Genomic DNA, 23,728 nt, shown 5'->3' with positions numbered 1-23,728 from the left:
CCCACGTCAATGTTTGAATAAACTGACAGCTCAGATGCCCAGATTATGCAGAGCTGTAATTAATGGTGGATATTTTGATGAATCGAAAATTTAAGTTTTTTCTATGTATAAACTGTTTATGTAATAAAATATGTTTTCGTAGTTTGTGTTGTCCCTTATCAGGGCAAAATTATCCCAAATTAAAAAGGATTCATGCCAATATTGTCCAAAACCCCACTTTTCTAGGGCGTTTCCAGACTTTTGGAGGGCAGTGTGTGTATATATGTATATATGTATATATATATATATATATATATATATATATACACACACCTTTGAATGGTTTTGTACCATTATGTTCAAATGCAAATATTTGGAGCGGTCAATGCTTTAGAAACATACTTCAGTTCATCACAGCTTGTGTATATTCCTATTCTCTCCCCCATCATTTTTTTTTCACTGTCAAATAGAAAAACATTCAAGTTCCAGTGTCTTTTCTGTACCTTTTATAGCTCTGTAGATGTGGAGACATGGTATAAAGGTTATCTATTGGTGATCCACGACATAGCTCTCATAGGACTGGCCCAGAAGTCTCTCTACATCCACCTTTGGCACTACCCAACACTGAGCTGAGTGTCGCTTCCTAGATGAGTCCTTCAGAACCTTGTCTTGTAGAGTGACAGGAAAATGCTCATCTCCTTTCTTTAGCAAACCCATGGCCAGTGAAGTGTTCTTATTTGTTTGTGCATGATGGAAATCAGCTTCATCATTTGAAACCCTTACGACCTCCATAACAGCATGTTGAAACTGGCCTGGAAATAAATACCCATACAAGTCCTCAAAAATGGCAAAATATGGCTGAAAAACCATTTGACATCTCACTGAATAAGATAAAAAATAACAAATGGTGTTACCTACCCAACAGCCCTTGAGTGAGATGTGAAAGCCCCTTTCCATCTGCAATATAGAAGCCCAGGTGCTCCATTTGAAAGTATTTGGGATGGTTGTAGCGATGGAAGAGAATGAGGAACTGCACACCAACCCCGAGCTCAATCCAACAGCTGTGGTGTTCTTCAACTGTAATTCTCATGCCATCCCGCTCCACGAATCCTCTCTGATTGGTGGGCAGCTTCTCAATTTCCTTCCCATCCACTTCCACTTGTACTGAGTCCAGTGTTAATGTGATCATAATGGCACCTTTGGCTGCAGCGATGGAAATCCTGTTGAAGAAGGTACGAGTATGATTCTCCAGCCCCTCTTTAGAAGGAGCCAGCATTAAACGCCCATCCACAGTAATGCCTAATGGTATAAAACAAGAACAAGAGACATCAATCATGTTAAAAGAGTATCTACACAATAAGCTCTATATATTCAATGTAAAAACATAAAACCACCATTGTCTGGGTCCACAAGAAGCCGTAGTATATCATCAGCCCTGCCATCGATGGTAAAACACAAGTTCTGATGGAGCTTTGGGAGCTGAACAACAAAATGTGGGTCTCCATCCACTTTCAGAGACAAAAAATACTCTTATGTTAATGAAATTATAATCTTACATTTAACTTTAAATGTGCAAAAATAGCTAAAAGAAAATTTTAATGTTTCATAAGATATTCTGCCCTTGAGTCATACCTGAGGAGGAGAACACTCTAACTGAACTTAAACTGGGTTGGTTATCTGGGTCTGTGGAAATTGAAGACATTCTACAGTAAAATGTGCTGCTTATTACAAGTTAATAAATGTAGTTACATTGCATTTCTGAAGGTTTTTTAACCGTGCACAAACACAGATTATGAATGGCTAAATGAAGGAAGTGCTTACCAGACACCTCAGCATCGGAATCTGAAAGAAAAATGAACAAATTAAAAAACTACATAATTCCTGGTAGCTGAAAAAGTAGACCAAGCTAAAAGAAATTATGTTTTTAACTCACATGACTCATAATGGATGTTGTAGTCATAGTCGTAGTCATGTGCTGTATCATAATCTGCAAAATAATGTCATAATGATGCAGCTTTGGCTTAATTTGATTCATGTTTAGGCAGTTATTGTTTATTTTTGGAATCAGTGTCAAACTATAGCATTTTAAAATAACTTACCTTTAAGAAGTTCAATATCTGTATAAAAGATTAAGAAACACAACCAGAAGTTACAACTTTACCCTAATTTCAGCCTGACTGTATGTGTCCACTCGGCTTTATGGCTGCCACTTTGTTTTCCTCCTGTTAACAGCATAAAGCCGAACGTCTCAGTATTTGCTCTGCTTTCACTCCCACAATAAGACGCATTTCTTTTAACCGTAAGTGCCCTGCGAAGTGGACTTTATAGCATATATTGCCATCTTAAGTGAGATTCCAATACTAGGACATCTTCAGTTAGAAGGGCACAGCAAACAGAATTGGAAATAAGGGGACATCAACATCTCACGTCACAAGTAAGTGTAGAAGGACATTTACCCACCGATCACTGCGCATCACTCCAATCCTTAAATCAGCAATATCAAACAAGTATCAGTGTGATATGGCTGTACATTGGCACGGCTGTGATTCGGCTGTAGGTAATCGCAGCATGCCGACATACAGCCATATCGCACGGCTACGAATGTGATATTACATTTATACAACAGTTCAACGGCAAGAGTGCGTAAATACATATGACAACATACAGCATTAAAATTACAAAATATAACGCAATGGGATATTGCCCTCAGCCAAAACTATTTACTCTGGAATAACTATTAGATTAACGAGACCAAAGACTGCCCGTTAGATTTACCCAAAACGAAATACTCAAAGCCAGCAGCAAATTCCAGAAGAGTTGGCCGAGGCTGCTCTCGGCGGGGTTCATGAGCACTGAACGGCCGCTGACACACTGGAGCTCACATCTCTGAAAATGTCAAAGCAAATTTTCAAATAAACTTTATCTTTATTAACAAACTGCATATTTGAAGTCTATACAAGTACGTTCTTGCCGAAAAAACTCTTTAAAACTACATTCCGTGATTATTTTTAAAATTATAGTGAGAGAAATACTGCTAATGGTGTGATACAAACGGTTGGAGCTTTGTTATCACTAGAATATTGCACTCCTCTCAGCCAATCAGATCCAAATAATGTGAGTGTTGAGAAGTTTGTGTGTCCCTAAAGCCCGGTACACACCAAGCAGACGGTCGGCCGTCGGGTAGTTTTTGTTCGTTGGCCGACGAAGTTTTCTCTGTGTGTTCTGCGTCGTCGGCTGAAGTTGGTCCTCGTCGGCTTGTTTTCGGCCGATTCGACATGTTGAATCGGCGTCGGAGCTCGTCGGTCAGTCGGACCATCTTATCAAAAAACCCTACTTGGCCGTTGGGTGTTGAGCGTCGGCTTGGTGTGTCAGGGCAACTTTGGACCAAGACGCTGCCGAAGTCGGCTGACCCCGCAGTCTGCTTTCATTGCCACTAGTTCGTCGGCATCGGCTTGGTGTGTACCAGGCTTAAGCTGCACCCTCAAAGCAGTACCACACCCCTCTTAGCCTGTTCAGTTCCCTGTTAGTGCCAATCTCCACCCACCCAATCTCAAGCCAATTAGAACCATCTCACAGACTTTCTTAGCTGCATCTGTGTCCACAGCTTGCCCTTTTGTTGCATGTGGTTGTACTGTGCAGAGGACTGACTTTTACTCCTTACATGTGTTTTTCCTGCGTGTGCGTAATTGACCATGTAAGTGCCTTTGTTTGATGCTTAAATATCATATTGTATGACTTAAGTTTGGCCTCAATGTGTTTATTTTCATGCTTGCTCAAGTTCCTGTTTAGGAATGTGCTTTAGTTATCTAATGTACAGTTGATGTAACATTGTGATTTGTCTTGTACCTTATTTAGCACTATTTATTGGTAAACTAAAACTCTGTATATCTATTCCCTTTATAGAAACCACATGCGCACACGCACATCTACATACACAAAACCTCCTTGGATGTACAATAATCTTTCCTATACCTGGTTTGACTAGACAGGACCTGTTCTTACCGACAGCCCCACTGGCTTCAAGCTAGCTTCCTAAGCACCTGCTACCTCCTTTTCAGTGAGCTTCCAGCATTATCATTCAGTTTAATTAGTTCCAGGTATGGTTTGTACACAGCTGTGTGCAAGACATGACAGACCAAATGCACATTTTATCAAGTAAAGTGGACTTAAACCGATACCATTGAAAGAGAAGTGAACACTGTGTAGGGACCTTGTCAATTGGTACGTAGCTAAAGAAAATTTATTGTAGATTCATGTTCAGCACTACTTAATCTGCCCTAGTGGACACATACAGTGTCTAAACCAAAGAAGTAGAATGAAAATAAAATGGACTGCATTACCTTTTCTCTGAATCTGGATGGATGAGGACACATCTGATGGACAGAGAAGAATGGAAAATAGAGGTCACAAAAACAACCATTACATTCAATGGCACTTTGGTTATTCATCTGAAATTTATGTAACATTCAAAGAACAAAAAACTAGCAAATATCTGTAAAATTGTGGCTAAAAATGTCAGCTTCTGCTCCTTAGAAGGAACTCACCCAGAAAACGAGAGGCTTCCCACAACTTCGGTGCATCTGTCATTCCTGGCATAGGCAGAAACGAAGGAGCCATCAGTGTGGCCACTTCCAGTTCAACCTGAATGTCTGAATTAGCATCTGTGGTAGATGTTGTGGAGGTTAATGTTTGTTTGCCCTGTTCAAGCGTTGTGAGTCCTGAGGTGGTAGAGTTCTCAACATCTGTGGAAGAGTCTTTCACCACAGATGGTGCAGTTTTAAGTAAGGAGGCTAACGTGCTTTTGACTGGTGGAGAGGAAGAAGTGGTTTTCTCTGTACTGACAGGTGTGTTTGAAATCTTAGCCAAGGCTGGTGTGGTTTTGATGGTGCTTGGAGGTGAGGAGGATGGCTTGCTGGAAAGTGGGGTAGAGGTGGCCTTAAGTGGTCCTGTAGTGGTCTTCTTAGGTGATGGATGAGAGATTGTTTTGTTAAGGGAAACAGAAGTATTAGGAGGTTGACCTGTGGTGTGAATCCCTGAGGGTGGTGGATGTGCTCGTACAGATTTGGTGACAGGAGGTTTGCTTGTTTTTGGAGGTGAGAATGAGCTGGATTTTTTTCCTGTTGCAGATGTGGAAGATACTTTAGGTGCAGCGTGAGAGGTCTGATTCGTTACGTTTGTAGAACCAGCTACGGTACTAGTTGACGTCTTGCTAGTAGTAGCCACAACAGAAGAGCTAATTGTAGGTTTGGGTTCATCGATATCTGGTTTGATCACAACCAACGATGTGACCGGTGTTACAAAATTGTACTTCAGCGAAAGATTGGTGGCTTTATCTACAAGAAGATGCTGTATGAATACATCCGAGGTGTTAATTTTAGCCAAGAGCAACTCTTTGATAGTGAAATAACCCCAGAGCCGATGAACAAAGCTAGGAATGCCATCCAGTGCCTGTGCACAGCCCAGAGACGGTTCTGTGCCATTTACAACTGCTTTGGCCAATGGTAGCTCATTCTCCACTTTGACTTTCTGCTTTGAATCGTTTGCTGTTAGCGTAACCTTTAAATCCCGTACACCTGGCTTAAGTCGACCCATGACTACCAATTCAGAGCCCTGGAAGTAATTGGGGAACAGAGAGCGACTGATATCGTACACCTGATCGTCTAGGTAGGACAGCTGGATATCTGAAAGCAGAGGGCTGGCGACTTCATCATAGAAATCTTTCAACTGGACAGCTGCATCCTCTTCCTCATATACCTGAAAGACAACAAACAAATAAAGATGTATCATCATTTCATTTACACAATTTAATGTAAATAAAATATTCTAATTCTTATTATACAGTTCCAGTCCTTAAATCTGATTAGTTGAATGTCATTTCATGAGCACTGATATACAGTCCAACAGCATTGGGACTTTTGACTGTTTGTAATTGCTTAAAGAGATAGTTCACCCAAAAATGAAAATTACACTCAAGTCATCCTTGGTGTATATGACTTTCTTCTTTCAGACAAATACAATTGGAGTTATATAAAAAAAATGTCCTAGCTTTCATTAACCCCTTGAAACCGTGTGGAGTACTTTTTATGATGGAGTGATGCACTTTTTTTGGCCTCCAAAATCTCAACCACCATTCACTGCCATTATAAAGCTTGGAAGAGCCAGGACATTTTTGCAATATAACTCCAACTGTATTCATCTGACAGAAGGTGGTCATATAAACCTAGGATAGATTGAGGGCGAGTACATCATGGGATAGTTTCCATTTTTGGGTGAACTCTTTCTTTATTGAGTTTGTGTATTCCAGAAACACTGGGGACTCTTTCAACTTTTCTTGTATAGGCATACTCGTAGAAGGCCACTTACCATCCGAGCTACACCCCGATTCTCCAATGCCAGCCTTCTCAACATTGGAAAATCAGCATCATCTCCAAAGGCCAAGCCAAATAACGAAGCTAACCCTAAAGCATTCTGTGCATTGCGCAGAATCACATCTGGTTCGGTCTCCCCAATAGTGGCTTCTCCATCAGTCAGGAAGATGATCATGGGAACACGATGAGACGAAGGCGCAAGACCAGTGGATGAAGACGAGTGTGAGGATGGATTTAGCAACTGGGCTGCAGACAGTAGAGCTGCATTGATGTTTGTCCCTGGTGTAAGGAGAATAATGTTATTACAGTATTTCTTGCATAACTGAATCTTCACTGTGGCTGTTTAATCTCTACCTTCACAGCAACATTAATTGTATAAAAACATATTTATCCCAGAGTTTCCAGTCTGAATTGTTTGTGATGAGATAAAATACAGTGCACCACAAAATAGGGGCAAAAACATCTCTTTCTATTGAGTAAAAAAAAACAGCATGTAGGAAAATATGATTCACAAAATCATCCTTTGATAACTGTTAAAAAAGAACTACAGGTTACTAGTTTGAATCAGTCACTGAACTCAATTAATTAGCGGTTATTGAATCACTAAATCAGTCTGACTCACTGAAACTATCAGTATTATTCTACTGACTCATTGTTCGTATAACAGTTAAATATACACATTTTCAACAGTTATTAAATATATTTTAATGACTTATAATTTTTACTATGGATAAATTATAATTAGATATGTAAATGTTAAATACATTACAAAAATAAATATATCAAAAACAGAATTCTGCAGGAAACGATGTTATTATTTTGAATAATAAAAATACTTTTATTAAGATACAGAAGAAACACCTACAGCCCTCTGCGATTATCTTCCTGACAAATTCCTTGGCATCCTTCACATTTTGCCGAGTGGCCCGCACAGTGCGGCCTTTCTTCCAGGTGTGGACTTTATCTGAGAAAGTGATAAGATTGAAGTAATCTCCCTCACGTAGATCACTCAGTATGGTGGTCATTGCTGCCTTTGTCTGATGTAAAACACAATGGAGAAATACACAATTCAGTATTCTTTATCTCATTCTCAACAAGTTGTAGTTTTGAGCTGGCTGAGACATTACCTGCTTGATTTTTGTGCCAATCATAGAGCCACTGATGTCAATGACAAAGATGACATCTTTAGGAACTACAGGAAGTCCTCGAGGTGCAAAGTAATGAACAAAGTAACCATCATCCACCTGGAGAAAGAAGTGACAATAATAGAATGCTACATGGAGACCACTGCTATTTTGTACAATCAATCAGATATTAGTGTGAAGACCTGAATGTCCCCCATGGGGTCTTTGAGCTCCACGTCATATTGAATGATGAAGTCTGCATTGAGACCTCTGGGGGAGAATTTCTTCTGTTGCTGTATGGTGGGAGTATAGTGCACATGTGCGCAGTCAGGATTCTGCTCAACCTTAGTTGATGGAGGAGGATCTGCATCCACTGAAAGATTAGGGAAAATTAGATACACCATATATTTTGTGATTGTTTGTTCTGAAGCATTGACATCACAGAAGTGTTTATTTTATAGGGTACCTTGAACATTGTTGGTTAGCAGTCGGCTGGTTCGCAGTGGCAGAGCTCTGATAAAGCTGATGCCTGTCCGCTCTGATATGCTGACATCCAGGGAGATGTTCTGCACAGGTTGACCAGGCCGCAGACCCAGAGACAGCTCATAACGGCCGAGACGTCGTGATAACAGCTCCTCATAAGTCAGCGAGAAGGAGACGCGAGTCCCAGGTGGCACGTTGACTGCTACACGGAACTTCTCTATCTCACGTTCCCTTTGGAATACAAAATAAATTAATCAGGTTCAAGTTCTTCATAGTAAATTGAATAAATAGTTTGTCCATGTGTCATGAGATAACACTTCACCTGAAAAATTATTTTGATTTACTTTCAGGATGATTCAACAAAAAAAGATTTATTGTTTGAAACATCCGGAAATGAATGAGAAAAATGTAGGGATTTTTGTCAACACATTCATTTCCAAAACAACATGTGTTTTGGGTCAAAACTGAAGAGTAAATGAAACAGCCCTTTGCAATTTTTAGTGGATGGCTGCACACTGGGATTCTGCCAAACACAAGTCCCGGTAGAGAAGGTATGAAACAAATTTGGACTGACTTGGTAGCAACAAGTCCTGCTGTTTTCCCCTGCTTCTTAGCGGTGTCATAGATCTTCCTGGCATCAGTTCTCCTCTTCACCTGAGCGACATACACCTTACCATTTGATGTGCTGGATATAAATAAAGACAAATCAAAGCAGAAAACATTAATATTTTGATAATGATCATTCAGACAGTCTAGTTCACACATCTGTGATATGCTGATGCAAAACCACTTCTCACTGGTTTATAAACACATCCTATCCATCATAAAAGGTAATAAAACAAGGGTATCACTTTAGTATAGGGACCATTTCTCACTATTAACTAATTGCTTATTAGCATGCCTATTATTAACATATTGGCTGTTTATTAGTACTTTAAGCACATATTCTGCATGACCATATTCTACATCCCTAATCCTACCCAATACCTAAACTTAACAACTACCTTTCTAACTATTAATAAGAAGCAAATGAGGAGTTTGAGGTCAAAGTCGTAGTTAATGGTTTGTTAATAGCAAGAATTTAACCTTAAAATAAAGTGTGACCAATAAAGAAACTTCTCGTAATTGCAACTTCCCATTTGTCTAATTATGTGACTTTAAACCTCAAAGTTGTGACTTTTCATATTGCAACTTTATAGCAATTGAGACTTTATATTTAAAAATGTGACTTTATATCTCGCATCTGTGATTTCTACAGTAATTTTGACTATTTCTTAATTGCGACAACTAAAAATTGCAATTTCATTCTGGCAATGATTTTTTCATAGTTGTCTCATAACGTGATTTTATATTTTACAGTGGTGACTTTTTTATAGTTAGTGACTTTATAGTTAGCAAGCAACTGTGACTATATCTCAAAATGTGACTTTATATCTCAACTGTAACTATCACTAATTGTGATTATTTCTCCCAATTGCAATTTTATAACTCAAAATTAAGACTTTATTCTCACAATTGTACAACCCGAATTCCAGAAATGTTGGGATGTTTTTAAATTAGAATAAAATGAAAACTAAAAGACTTTCAAATCACGAGCCAATATTTTATTCACAATAGAACAGAGAACATAAATGTTTAAATGAAGAAATTTTACACTTTTTTCCACTAAATGAGCTCATTTCAAATTTGATGCCTGCTACAGGTCTCAAAAAAGTTGGCACGGGGACAACAAAGGGCTGAAAAAGCAAGAAATTTTGAAAAGATTCAGCTGGGAGAACATCTAACAACAGATTAAGTTAATTGACATTAGGTCTCTAACATGATTAGCTATAAAAGGGATGTCTTAGAGAGGCAGAGTCTCTCAGAAGTAAAGATGGGCAGAGGCTCTCCAATCTGTGAAAGAGTGCGTAAAAAGATTGTGGAATACTTTAAAAACAACATTCCTCAATGTCAAATTGCAAAGGCTTTGCAAATATCATCATCTACAGTGCATAACATCATCAAAAGATTCAGAGAAACTGGAGAAATCTCTGTGCGTAAGGGACAAGGCTGAAGAACTTTGTTGGATGCCCGTGGTCTTCGGGCCCTCAGACGACACTACATAACTCATCGGCATGATTCTGTCATTGACATTACTAAATGGGCCCAGGAATACTTCCAGAAACCACTGTCGGTAAACACAATCTGCCGTGCCATCTGCAGATGCCAACTAAAGCTCTATCATGCAAAAAGGAAGCCACATGTGAACATGGTCCAGAAGCGCTGTTGTGTCCTGTGGGCCAAGGCTCATTTTAAATAGACTGTTTCAAAGTGGACAAGTGTTCTATGGTCAGACGAGTCCAAATTTGACAGTCTTGTTGGAAATCACGGACGCCGTGTCCTCCGGGCTAAAGAGGAGGGAGACTTTCCAGCATGTTATCAGTATTCAGTTCAAAAGCAAGCATTTCTGATGGTATGGGGGTGCATAAGTGCATAAGGTTTGGGCAGCTTGCATGATTTGGAAGGCACCATGAATGCTGAAAGGTATATAAAGGTTTTAGAGCAACGTATGGTCCCCTCCAGACGACGTCTATTTAAGGCAAGGCCTTGTGTATTTCAGCAGGACAATGCAAAACCATATACTGCAGCTATTACAACAGCATGGCTTCATAGTAGAAGAGTCCGGGTGCTGAACTGGCCTGCCTGCAGTCCAGATCTTTCACCTATAGAGAACATTTGGCACATCATTAAACAAAAAATACGTCAAAGACGACCACAAACTCTTCAGCAGCTGGAAACCTATATCAGGCAAGAATGGGACCAAATTCCAACAACAAAACTCATAACCTCGATGCCCAGATGTCTTCAAACTGTTTTGAAAAGAAGAGGAGATGCTACAACATGGTAAACATGCCCCCGTCCCAACTATTTTGAGACCTGTAGCAGGCATCAAATTTGAAATAAGCTCATTTTGTGCATAAAATTGTAAAATTTCTCAGTTTAAACATTTGTTATATTATCTATGTTCTATTGTGAATAAAATATTAGCTCATGTGATTTGAAATTCTTTTAGCTTTCATTTTATTCAAATTTAAAAAAACGTACCAACATTTCCGGAATTCGGGTTGTAACTTTTTCATGGTTGTGAATCATATCTTACATTTGTCTCAAAATGTGATTTAATTTTCACAGTTATTACTATATTATCAAAGTCGCAAATTTATTGAAAATTGTGACACTATGTCTCTCAACTATTTCTCGTAATTGCAGCATTTTCTTGTAATTGCGTCTTAATTTCTCACAATTATGATTGCTTTTCTTAACTAAAAATTAACAAATGCAATCGTTTTCAAATTCAAATGCAATCAAATTCTTTAGCACTGAAGATATACCAGCCAGGACTCAAACGTTTGCTTTTTTGTGTGTGCAGAGTCACGTTTTTGTTTGTACACTTTAGTTTTTGTTGTCACCTTCATGTAAATCTTCAGGAATACATTTTTGCTCAAAAAGGACCATGAACTGTGCATTTCGTTTGGTGTGCAGATTTTCTGCCTTTGTGTTTTGTATTTCTTAATTTAAACTCACAAAAACAAGTGGAAATGGATTGCGGCAAAAAGAAAATGTAATTTCCCCTCATAAAACAATTACAGAGAAACTCTCGCAATCATAGCAATTCCAAAATCCCCTTAATGCTCAGTTCAGGAGCATTTCCCCTGCATAAACGCTCAGGAGTTCACCCACACAAAGCTATCCATACTCTCTTTATGTCTTTACATGAGAGTCAAGCAGAGAAAATGCTCAAGTAAGGTCAGCCCCTATAAGCAAATATTTAAATAAAAGTCAACAAGAACCAACCAAAATAAACCAATAGCCTTGAAAAAGAGCTTGTTTGAATAAGAGCAGGGTGAATGGACAGTTTAAAGCACAGTGGAAAATGAGGCGCCTGCATGTATGTGTGGCACTGAGAGGTCTGGGATGGCTGTGCAAGTGACACTGTGAACACAGAGCTCTCGGTCACAGTTGAACAAATGCTACTGGATGAAAGAAACACATTTGCCGCAGCTATTTGAAAAAAAATACAGAGCCTGGTGGAAGTGTCTGTCTGTATTTGTGTGATTCTTTGAGGTTGTGTATACATCTGTAATGTACATTGAAACTTGAAGCCCTGCTTTGTTGATGGATACATGTGTGCATTCTTCACGCATTTGTGTGTGTATTTATATGCACGTAAATGTGTGAGCGTGTGTACCTTGGCCGTGTGCCTTGGTAAACTCTGCTGGGTAAAAGGGAGAGTGCACAGAGCCAGTTCTCGTCATTTTCTCTATTAGCTTTCTGAGTTTTCTTGACAAAGCCTGCTATTCATCTGGCCTGAACGTTCTTTACTTTTGACCCACGTCCGCTTCCAAATCCAGCCCCTGTGTGCTTTATCAAGCTGTTATGGAGCCTTATTTGAGGGAAATTATTTATATTTAGCATTTCTGGAAAAGAGGTTTACAGAACTTTTACTCTGGTGAACAAATATGATTGCTTCACTAGGTCCTTTTTGTTTTGTTTTTTTGTTGCTCCATTCCAGTGTCCTTTTCTATGTTTCTTAATTTGTACAAAATTTACAACTGATAGAATATAATTAAGTGAAAGTTACAAGGACAATTCACCCAAAAATGACAATTCTTCATTATTTTTGAAGAACCGGTATGACTTTCTTTCTTCTGTAGAACACAAAAGTAGAAATTCTAAATAATGTGTTGGTCGCTGTATTCCATACAATTTCAATAAGTGGATGACTGAAGCTTTCAAGCTTCAAAAAGGATGCAAAAGCACCTTAAAATATGATTTTTTTTTTATTTATTTTTTTAAAGCGGTCTATATGATTATTCACAAGCCATAAAAAAGCTCTGTGTGACAATCAGACCATATTTACATAGCCATTCACTTGATATCTTCCCCTTCTTTGAGATCTTAACTCGAACCATCTGGATCAGTGAGATGAACAGATCCGTCCAATTTATGAATGAATCATTCAATGTTTATGAACTAGATCAACTGATTCATTGGCTTAAACTAACTCAAAGCTACTTTTCTCATGAATGTTCCAAGGAGGTCAGACACTGAGATTTTTGTCTCAAATATAAGCGCATTTGTCACACAAAAAGCTGTCATATGGCTTCCGAAGATTTAGAAAATAGTGTCACGTTTATGATGCTTTTGAGTCATTTTTACAGCTTGAAAGTTCCCATTCATGTAACTTCCTTACGACTGGTGTGATTAAAAAAATGTTTAACAGAAGAACAGAGAAAGAAGTCATTTTTGAAACAGCATGTGGATAAGTAAATGATGACAGAACTTTAACATTTAAGTGAAGTAATCCTTGAATTATTTCTGTAAATTAGATCTGAGCATTAAAAAATCCCTTTTGATCACAAAGCACTTCTTTCCACATGAACAAATCATTAGTGCAATTATAAACCTGCTGTGTCTATTCAGGGAAAACTTCAAACTTAAGCCAAGCGATACTCAATTTAATTGCAATTTCACTGTTTTTAAACTGATTTGACAGCCAGAATAACAAAGAACGTGGTGTAATTTTTCACTCACATGGTAAAGTTGGAAATAAATGCATATGAAGATAAATCCACCTCAAAGGCTGCCTCTTTAGTAATGTGGAGTTGGTTCCATACGGTGCTTTCTACTGTGGTTACAGCATAGCGAGACACTACAAAACATCGCACATGGTAATCCGTCACCTTGAGCTAAGGGCACAAAAAACACCAGAATAACACATTAATATGCCAAGCCACATTATTTATTTTTGAAATCTTTCAATTTTCTTACATTAGCTATAAAAAAAGCTGTGCACATGAACATGGATATTTGAAGGTTTACAAGGAAATACATCTGAAAAAACATCCACTTAAAACATGACATGACTATTGAACAATTTGTATGAATAGAATGTTAATTTTGATTTCTCAGGATTTTTGAATTGATGTCAAATTTCAGTCTTTTCTGAGACAGTCTTTTGTCAGACCGCATTGGTCTGGCTACAGAAAATCCAGTCTATCTGATCACTCTTTCATGCACTGCATGCAACAGCGTATGCTCAAAGAAGCGGTGTATATAATTTAAAGACAAGATTAGGTGACGGAAAAAAATATTAACACAATTAGCCAGATCTACAAATTAAAAACTACGAAGACTAAAATATATTATCTGTCTAGTGTCTAACAGTAAATATTTAAGATTATAGAATGTCTTGTTAAAAAAACTTTGCTCTCTGTCTCCAGTTACTAATCTGGATTGTTTTGCTCATATTGCTTCAAACTCATGTAAACATTCTCATGCGTTTAATAAGAATAAACATCTGGTTTCTAAGGCATCAAATTCATGTTTGTGCCTATTTTTAAAATGAAGTGGAACCCATGGGTCAGAAGGCTAGAACACTATTTGGTGCTTTATGGTATTTCACAATAAACCAAAGCAAAACAAAAAAAACAAGACATTTGTCTTAATATTTACAGTTTAACAGAAAGCAAAAACAGTTTTTTCTGTCATACTTACCGCTGGTTTTGCGGTTGAGGTCTGACGTCTCTAAAAAGTATAAAATAATATGTGAGGCCTACAGTTATTTTCTTGAGATCTCCCATCCAGAGTGTATAGGGAATTTTTACATTACATTCAGTAAAAGTATGTCACATAAAATTATCTACAAAGAATTAATTCTAGGTGTTATAAATATATGCATCACAAAACAAACCTCAAAATTCCTTAGTGCCATTCACCTTTAAAATGCATACAAACGTTGTATTATTCATATAAACTTAATTAACTAATATATTACCAACCACAAATGACCTTTGAAGTAAAAATAGTTTGAAACACTCCCAGTATTCTCAGATGCTGGTTTGGTCTTCATCTTACATTGAAATAGACTGACTCAGTTATTCATGAAAGGGGTGGAAATGGAACTAAATGTCACTACTGTACACACAAGGCCACTGGAGGATTTACACATAATTCACTGCTGTGCCAATATATTACCACATCTCCAGGAGTTTGCTGTAAACACAAACGAAAAGCTAAATGTGGAAAAATGTCTTTGCTACTATAACTTTCCAACCTTTTGAACGAACCTGCTGTGACACAGGTTTATTAAAAGCTGCTAAATAATTGACATGCAAGTCTGTTAATGGGCATAATATGTGAATACAGTAATCTTAAAGGACAACACCTGAATGTTATCCTTCCTTTTCTTTATGTTTTCCTTATTTGACTGCAAAAAGAAATCCGTACAGAATAGCAATTTGAATTTCTCACATAATTTGGAACCTAGTGGGAATCTTTATTACAACTTTTTAAGATTCCAGTGTAATGCAAAACAAAAACTATACATCTTTAAAACACACAATGTTACAAACATTAAGACTACGATTACCAAAAGGATTGTAAACAGATGATGTTATTTACCTCCCTTCCGTTTCCTAAGGCATCCAAATACTATATAAAAAGGTTCTATAAGTAGATAAACAATATAAAATTCTAAGAATGAAATAACGTTCCACTGGTACAGAAATTCTTAAATGTTGTGTGATTCTTCAGACTGTGCGTTTTCGCGCGTAATGTGTCGAGGAGATTTAGTGTTTGTGTCGCGCAAAATTCCATCGGTCACTCAAAACAAACTTCCCATTTTACTTATCAAAGGAAAATGTCACAGAATAATCGGGAAAAGTATGTTTAAGTGTAAAATTATAAATAATAATGCTATTACCAATTACACATACCTGGAGAGGGACTGATTGCGCGTCGAAATGCGCACATCCAAAAGGAACAACAGTAAGTAGGATGAAAACGACAGCGTGGATAGTCAAATCCAGTTTAACATCCATGCTTTCAGATTGTGTGGGAAAGCCAAAACCACTGTTTTGCCCGTAAGGCGAGTGCGTAGGGTCTTCCACTAACTTCACATTTTACACCACAAAGTTGTTTATAAAAGGGGCAGTATTGCCCCCTCCCTTCCAAACTTATCCTAAAAATGACAGTGAAGCCACGATAATGCCATAAGAAACAAGGATGCTCATTTAGACTGGAAAAATAACTTGGTTATAATGACAAATGAGTTTCAATCATGCGCAGGTATTTGTGGGTTTCAAGGAGAGCTCTTTTCAAGTGTGCATACTGGAAATTTCGCAGAGACTCGCCACGGTTTTGGGGGGCACGAAAAAAAAACACAAACCATTAACCCGTGAATGTCTACAGTTCCGAAGATTGTTGCCAGAAGCCTTTCAGTCGTTACAAAACTGTTCTAAAACCGCATTACTGTCTGTCACCATATTTGAAGTATTTGGGTACTGAATGTTTACTCTAGAAATCTCAGTTAGGTTTGAGAGGGGTTTTGGAGAGGCGCTCGTGAACATACTAAATAATGAATTGTGAGGAGTAAAGCGGCTTGAAAATGCTCCTGTGTGATATTGGGACGACTAATATAGATGTATTTGTTTGGTTGCTGTCCATGGTGCTGTTAACTAACTGAATCGTCTTCTGATTACTGTACTTTACGAATGCATAAAAGGGTATTATTGCCCAGAATACAATATTAAAATTTATAAAATAAAGACTTTCACACAATGGGGATTTTACCTGTTCTAACTAAACATTTGAAACTAGTAAAAGGTCAAAATTGCAATATCCATTTCAACTAAAAACATTAGGCCAATGCAACCATCTTATCAACAAATTACAAACATACTTGATTTTCACATTTTAGTACAGTACAATTCAAAAGTCTGACAGCCCTAGTGAAAACGCAGAAAAAAAATCTGTTCTGAGTTTTCTAATTTAATACAAAATGAATATAATTTGGAAAGAAAATTAATATTAACCACAAAGTTTGAATGAAGAATTGAATTGGAAATAAACATTAAAAATCACTTCTCTGGTCTCAAAAAACCAGATGTGGTCTCAGACTTTTGTGTTTGCAGGCCTTGATAATCTTAATGGGAACAAACGCTCATGTCCTTTTAAATTCCTTCCTCCCACCTTCTTATCCATTTACACAATCTGTGTGTAGATTAATTGTGCAAAAATGGCAGGTTTAAGATTTTTTTTATGATTATAGATGTTCAGGTACAGTCTGTAGTGCTTCTTCTGGATTTCTTGCGACATTCACATTCTGGAATGCAAATAAGAAATTGCATTAAGACACTGATCAGCGATTAAAATTCATCTTTAAGTTTCAGGACTTACTGTGGGTCTGTCCCTGTGTGTGTTCACTGCTTGGATGTTTAAATAGAAGGACTCCACTTTACATCCTGCAAGGAGGGCGTAAAAGGACATGCTATACTCATTATGTGTAGCACTTTTCATTAATAATGTAATGAGGGAAAATTATGTAGCTGCAGGTTTGCGTCCAATCAACTAAATATCATTGCAACAGATTATGTCAGAATTCTAATGTTATTTTGTGCTTTTTCATTAATGTATAAAGAAGGTTGTACTGGCCAAAAACTACTTTTCATGCTGGGTTCATTTTATCATAATTATTTCTCTAACATATGTACAGAGTAGTTCTCTCAGACTGAAGACAAAAAAAAAAAAAAAAGATTTTAAAGATTAAAATTAGGCCCTAATCCTGAATCCATGTTTGAAATAAAACAGTAGCTATGCCTACTCACCGTAAGCTAATGGAGTTAGTTTGAGAACAGTATGCAAAGGACACTTTAAATATGGTAGATCACCTGTGGAGAAATCAGAGAGGTATTATTTGCATGAAAGATGCTATGACAGTGATAATGTTTTTTTTTTTTCATAGTCAGTGACAGCAATTGTTGGTTGTTTTTGGTTTAGACCTGCACTTTTGTCCAGAAAGTAGGCCAGTAGACAACGCATGACTGCCTGGTGGCAGATGACCAGCACATTCTCTTGTCTCTCAAGCTCCATTATGACTGGCTCTAGACGGTGCACCAGGTCTTCATACGACTGCAGAACACAGAAAAGATCAAAAATAGTAATGTTGTGAAATAGTATTGCAATTTAAAATAACCATTTTCAATTGTAATATATTTTCAGCAGCTATTACTCTAGTCTTCAGTGTCACATGATCCTAATATGTTGATTTAGGACTCTCCTATCGATTACTGTTGGTGCACAATAAGAAGTTCTTATTATTATCAGTGTTGAAAAGTCTTTGATTTCTGAAGGAAGGATCATGTGACTCTGAAGACTGGAGTAATGATGCTAAAAAGTCAACTTTGGCATCACAGAAATAAATTAAATATATTAAAACAGAAAAGAGTTATTTTAGATTGTGATAACATTTCACATTACTGTATTTTTGATCAAATAAATGCAGCCTTGGTGAGTATAAGAGAATGAATTCAAAAACAAATCTTAATTATCCCAAATTTTTGACCCAAACACAAATTTTTCACAAACTCATTTTAACACAGTTATGTTGTGTAAAGGACTCACTTCACCCTTTGGATATCGGTAGCGGTATTTGTCCTGGTCTCTTAAAGCAAACTCTTCTGGACGGGTTGCCTGAATCTCCTCATACGTCATCTCCTCACATACACCCTTAAAATGTACCAGAGTTCACATTTTTCTTGACATTTGCATTTCACATGCATACACCTTTTATACAGAGCATGACTTGCTTACTGCATCGATTTCATTCAACGCCTTCCACTGTTCATATGGGACGCCCAGTGCCTCTGCCGTCTGTATGGTCCTCTTCATGTGGCTGGTCCACACCTTCAGGTCCTTGATGGACTGATCCCTGATGAACTCTGCAAGGGCCTTAGCATACTACACAACAAAACAGACAAGTCTAGACAATATCTGTGTTTAAGGAAGATTGAAATCACAGAAATGCATGGCTTGTTATGCTAGAATTAAGGCTACATCCACATTAATCCATATAAATGAGAAAGCATCTTATTTTTTGACATTTTGGAATTTTATCTATACTGAGACAGCATTTTCAAAGTGATGAATGTGAATCTGCCGTTTCTGCTTTGTAGTGTAGACTGTGAAAACAGAGGTATATAAAAACAGTGAGACATTTACAATGCTCACCCTCAGCAAGGATACACCTTGACCCTTTCACATGTAAACTGATCTACTTTGACCAAGATTTTATGTTTAGTTTCTGATCTAAATCACCTTTTGGCCCTGTGAAGAGAGGCCTGTGTCTCCCCCGATTCTTCCAAGCAGGTTGAGCTCACTTTCTCCATGGCGGCTCAGATAGATGGATCGTGGTGTGACGTGGATGTTCATGAGGTAATACACTATACGACTCTGAATGTGATCTTGGACACGGTTGACGAGGTACCTGGATCCCACGTTAAAAATCTTAATGAAGGAGAGGTGTCTATGAAACAAATGGAGAGGCAGAGCAGAGGAAGTAAAGGAATTGAGTCCATAATATTTGGAACTGACGCCCATAACACTTTAATACATTTGAAACATCGGCAGCAGTGTACCTGTCCTTTTCTTCGTCCAGGGGTACATAGGACATTTTGTAACAATCAATCCGCTTCAGAAAGTCTACCAGTGCTTCCTCTTTGTCGTAGTTTTCATAATCTGGGCTGCTCAGTTTTACTTGCTGTCAAAAAACAAGGAAATAATAATAAAGGCTCTCTCATCCTAAAAAATATTTTTAATAGTCTAACAATATTAATAGTTTAATACTATACAACCTTACCATTATATTTTCCTCAATGATTTCTGGATCGTCACAAACAGACTCAATGAAAAACACCTGCACATAAACATTTTTTTGTGAAAGGTTGGCTTCTTTCCAATGCATCACAAAACACTATTGCTGTTACCCTGCAGCCAAGCATGCGGACACAATCAACTCGATATCTCATGCAAACTCTGATATAAAATGGTTTGCTCAGTTCAAAAATTAATTATATTCAGATTATATTCAGAGCTTTACCACTATCAATCATCATTCATTTCCATTGTATCTGTGAAGAGGTGGTGAAAACGAATCATACCTTTTCAACACTTACATTTATGGCATAATCCACATATATCTCACTCCAAAATGAATATTGAATATAAAACATTAAGATCAAGATTAGACAAGTAGGGCTCGCTGAAGCCCACAAGATCCAGGGGGCGTGGTTGGATCCACATCTAGGGGGTGGAGATTGGTAGGTTTAGGTAAATGTAAGGTGGGAGGAGTTGGATCTGGATCCAACCACGCCCCCTGGATCTTGTGGGCTTTTTTTGGCTCTATGCACCTGAGGCAATTTGATTTTTAAGCTTGGAGCACAACAATCTCTTCTAGTCCTTTTCATATTTGTAATGAAATAACTAGGAAAACTACAGTCTTTAAGTAACATCCCATCAATCATCACATTAAATACAAAACAAAGAAGATGTGAGGCAAACTTAATAATATAATGCAGTGTGTTGAAGAAGCAGAACCCTGCACTTGCCTTATATCCCTTCTCCTTGGCAAAACTGATGATGACTCCTCTTCTTTCTCCTGTAGTATTGGTGGCATCAAACACCTGTGAAGTTTATTTGTCAGAGACTGATTTGCCTTAATGATTGGTTGACTTCTCAATAAGAATGCTGAGAATCCCGTACTAAGCTGGTAAATTCTCAATCGTATTGGGTGTAAAGTCAGACAGATTCATATAGTGGCTTGAAAAGTTGAATTCATAGCTTGGACAGACAAGAAGAACCATTATCCATTACATTCTTGACTCACTGCAACTTGTCCCTGCTCCTTAGTGAAGTAATTGGCGATGTCCTTAAGAGCATTTGAGGCACAGGCTCTGAACACATAATACACAGATATTATTGAACAAATTACACATAATAGTTCATAATCAAATACATGTACACAGGAGTTAATAATCAAATAACACTGCTTATTTAGAAGTTATATACTATCATCCTGTACTGTACCTGCGGATTTTCATGGCCTCTTCATTGTCTGGACGAAAAAATTCATAGTTCTTGTATGTCTGCACAACTTCCCTTCGATACTGACCCAAATTAAAGACTTCGAATAAAATAAATTAGCCAAAAAAAAATATATATAGTAGTTAGCAGATATTTTTACATATTTATACACTACATTTATAATTATTTTTTTTATTAAATGATACTGATACATATTACATATAGCAAACAATTTAATATGTTCATTTTTATAAATACACATATGTGTGTGTATACCTATGCATTATATATACAGCATATTTGTGTGTGTGTGTTTGTATAACATGTAAATTAGATATATCAGCAAATAATTTTATATGAAATACATACGCGTACACATACCACAAACAAACAAAACCAAATACTTGCCATTAAGAGCTGATCATTAACTTCATTAAATATACACGCACCTTGAGTTGGGACTCCAATCCAATTTAGGTATCGGGTTAACTTTTTGGAGATGTAGGTCTTTCCCCTGGCTGGCAGTCCAACCATCACAATCATTGTGGGACAGTTTGTAAACTGGGGTCGTGAGGCTGGGGAGCAGTAGAAAACATTGAAGTTTTAATCACTTGGAAACATTGCAGTAGATTACATATGTATTCACAAGATAATGCCAATGCAAAATTAATATAATTGTCCGTTTCATTTGAAAGAAATGAGAAAAATGGAAGCGGTACAAGAAGAAGGCTGCCACATTAGCTTCAAAGTACTTACAGGAACCCACTGACTTCTGCAATGAAAACCGTACATCTTCATCATTAGTTTGTTGTTCATTCTATACTGATTTGTACTGAGACAATGGGGTTATTCAAATGACTTGGATGGCAAAGAGTATGAAAACTACTGAAAGAACATCCCACAGTAACCAAGGAATCTCATGAGGCTTGAAGCCAACTCCAGCACTTAATATTCCTGTTGATTCTGTTGCCACAACTGAAGAAACAAAGCTCTCAAAAACACAACTTGGTGCAACTTCAAGAGGCAATCAAATGTAGACAAAAGAACTAGGCAGGGCTGAAGTTCACAACACCCAGGTTGATCATCTACAAGAGATTAACACTCTTAATGCACCAAGAATTTTAGAGGAGAGGGAATAAGCAAGTATATTAAAAGGAAAGGCAGGTGAATTAAATGATCCCCACACTTACAGCCTCTCCTCTGGCCTAGGGAACTGCCCATTCCTGGCACCCATATCTTGAGCAGTGGTGTCTGTGTGAGCTCTTTCTGCTCCGTGGACATGTTGTTAGGCGGTGCACGGCTGATTGTGTGTTTAGGAGCTGAGAACACATGGCTGTGATCCCATCAACCCTGTTCCTGCTCAGGTCACCTGATTGAGGCGGGAAGGGTTGGGTGGAGCGACAGAATCCTGGCTGCCAATGGGTAATTGACTTAGTTAACCCTTTAGAGGCTTTGAGCCTGTCGTCATTTTTGGCTTCATGACAAAAACTACACCATTTCTTAAATAAAAATAAAACATTGCATTCAAATATGTTATTCCATGTATATATTTAGACAGTCACAAGTACCATCCTATTTAGAATGTATGCAGTGTGTTTATTTGCTAATTTGTAAAATACAACAAAATTATATATTTTTTTAAATGGGCCTATATATTTTCTAGAAATGTTTTATCCAACAGTCTCACTTTATACTGGTTTTATAAACTATATCTATAAAGTTTAATAATCATTCTAATTCTATGAAAATATGTATGTCCAAACCACAGAGGAATGATATCATATGAATCACTTCCAGAACAATTTATCAAGCTTAAATGATTAAAACACTGACAGCCAATCAGAATGCACCACCAATGTGCATTTTGAAACCAATTTTTAAAAGTGTTTTCAGTGTTTGTGTTTTCAGGCCCACTTAACACAACTGCAATGTAAATGAATGACCAACACACTTAAAAAAAACAACAACTACTGTCCAGCAGAGATCAGCTCCAACTCTAATCAAACACATCTAAACCAGCAAATCAAGATCATCAGAGCTGATTAAAAATGATTGGCAGCTCTCCAGAAGCAGGATTGGAGACAGTAATCTTCAAATGAAAAGTAAAAGAACCAGTTTTGCTGTTCATGACCCATTTAGCATCACGCGGTTGTGGTGTAGGCCTAGTAGAGCAAGATGAGACCAAGCTCAAAAGCAACTTGATCAGGATGTGGTAAATAACAAGATTAGCAAGACTGCAGACAGATTTATGTAGGCCTACTGTCTGATTCTGCATGTGCCTTACTTCAGGTTGGTCCCTGATCTCCAGGTGTCGTTTGATATCATGGCCTTAATAATGTAACATCTCCTCTGCAGAAGGCCTGTGCTGTATAGTTGCTAGAGGTGTTTCTCAACTGGTGGGTACGGCCAAAGAAACGACATCAACAAAAAAAAAAAAAACGTAATTCTAAATGTTTTTCTGATACGAGACTTTCATGAAAGCTGTTGACACTGCTGTCAGATGCAGTTTAAGTAAAGAGTGCCTGATAAAAACGCGCTTCAGTATCTGCGGTCAGATGAGATGTTGACAGGTTTAATGTCAGCGTCATTATTCTATCGTTATTTTCGTAACTTGTTATGCAATAAAAAGTCTCTCACCTCAGAAAAGCTAACTATCCTGTCCTGCCAGATGTTATACCGTGTTCATAGCGCACTCTTCAACAGCAGGTGCGAACGCGGCGCCGCGCGCTGTATATCACCGTATATAGTTGCACGAGCATGCAACGCGTGAAATAAAAGTACAGTATCCGATAAATCACATAACTGGTACAGCGTGTGTTAGCTGGGAAGGATGTGCATAAAGGTATGATATTCATTCTATTCAAGAGCAGTTTC

At 37.7% G+C, this 23,728-nt stretch overlaps 2 protein-coding genes across 2 annotated transcripts; both read right to left on the bottom strand.

The window, feature by feature from the left end:
* Positions 1-525: 525 nt before the first annotated feature.
* LOC306859367 (inter-alpha-trypsin inhibitor heavy chain H6-like) lies at positions 526-15,816 on the bottom strand (the record flags this gene model as incomplete). Its single annotated transcript, XM_079400383.1, has 18 exons — positions 526-791; positions 898-1,278; positions 1,374-1,487; positions 1,612-1,662; positions 1,801-1,821; positions 1,913-1,966; positions 2,079-2,096; positions 4,320-4,352; positions 4,524-5,733; positions 6,343-6,626; positions 7,213-7,384; positions 7,475-7,591; positions 7,675-7,844; positions 7,938-8,185; positions 8,529-8,639; positions 13,529-13,683; positions 14,492-14,521; positions 15,706-15,816. The coding sequence occupies 18 exons, from the start codon at positions 15,814-15,816 to the stop codon at positions 526-528; spliced, it is 3,546 nt and encodes a 1,181-aa protein (XP_079256509.1).
* Positions 15,237-22,225, bottom strand: LOC306859534 (6-phosphofructo-2-kinase/fructose-2,6-bisphosphatase-like). Its single transcript, XM_079400594.1, has 14 exons — positions 22,045-22,225; positions 21,304-21,429; positions 20,858-20,954; positions 20,658-20,724; positions 20,380-20,454; positions 19,632-19,688; positions 19,411-19,532; positions 19,091-19,298; positions 18,587-18,733; positions 18,398-18,502; positions 17,776-17,905; positions 17,602-17,664; positions 17,174-17,238; positions 15,237-17,099 (listed from the first exon to the last, which is right to left on the bottom strand). The coding sequence occupies exons 1-14, from the start codon at positions 22,133-22,135 to the stop codon at positions 17,040-17,042; spliced, it is 1,413 nt and encodes a 470-aa protein (XP_079256720.1). The 5' UTR covers positions 22,136-22,225; the 3' UTR covers positions 15,237-17,039.
* Positions 22,226-23,728: the final 1,503 nt, after the last annotated feature.

This window comes from Barbus barbus (genome assembly GCF_936440315.1).
Source record: "Barbus barbus genome assembly, chromosome: 40".
Classification (NCBI taxonomy): Eukaryota; Metazoa; Chordata; class Actinopteri; order Cypriniformes; family Cyprinidae; genus Barbus; species Barbus barbus.
Note: the sequence above shows the minus strand (reverse complement) of the source record. Positions and strands in the feature narration are given on the sequence as shown.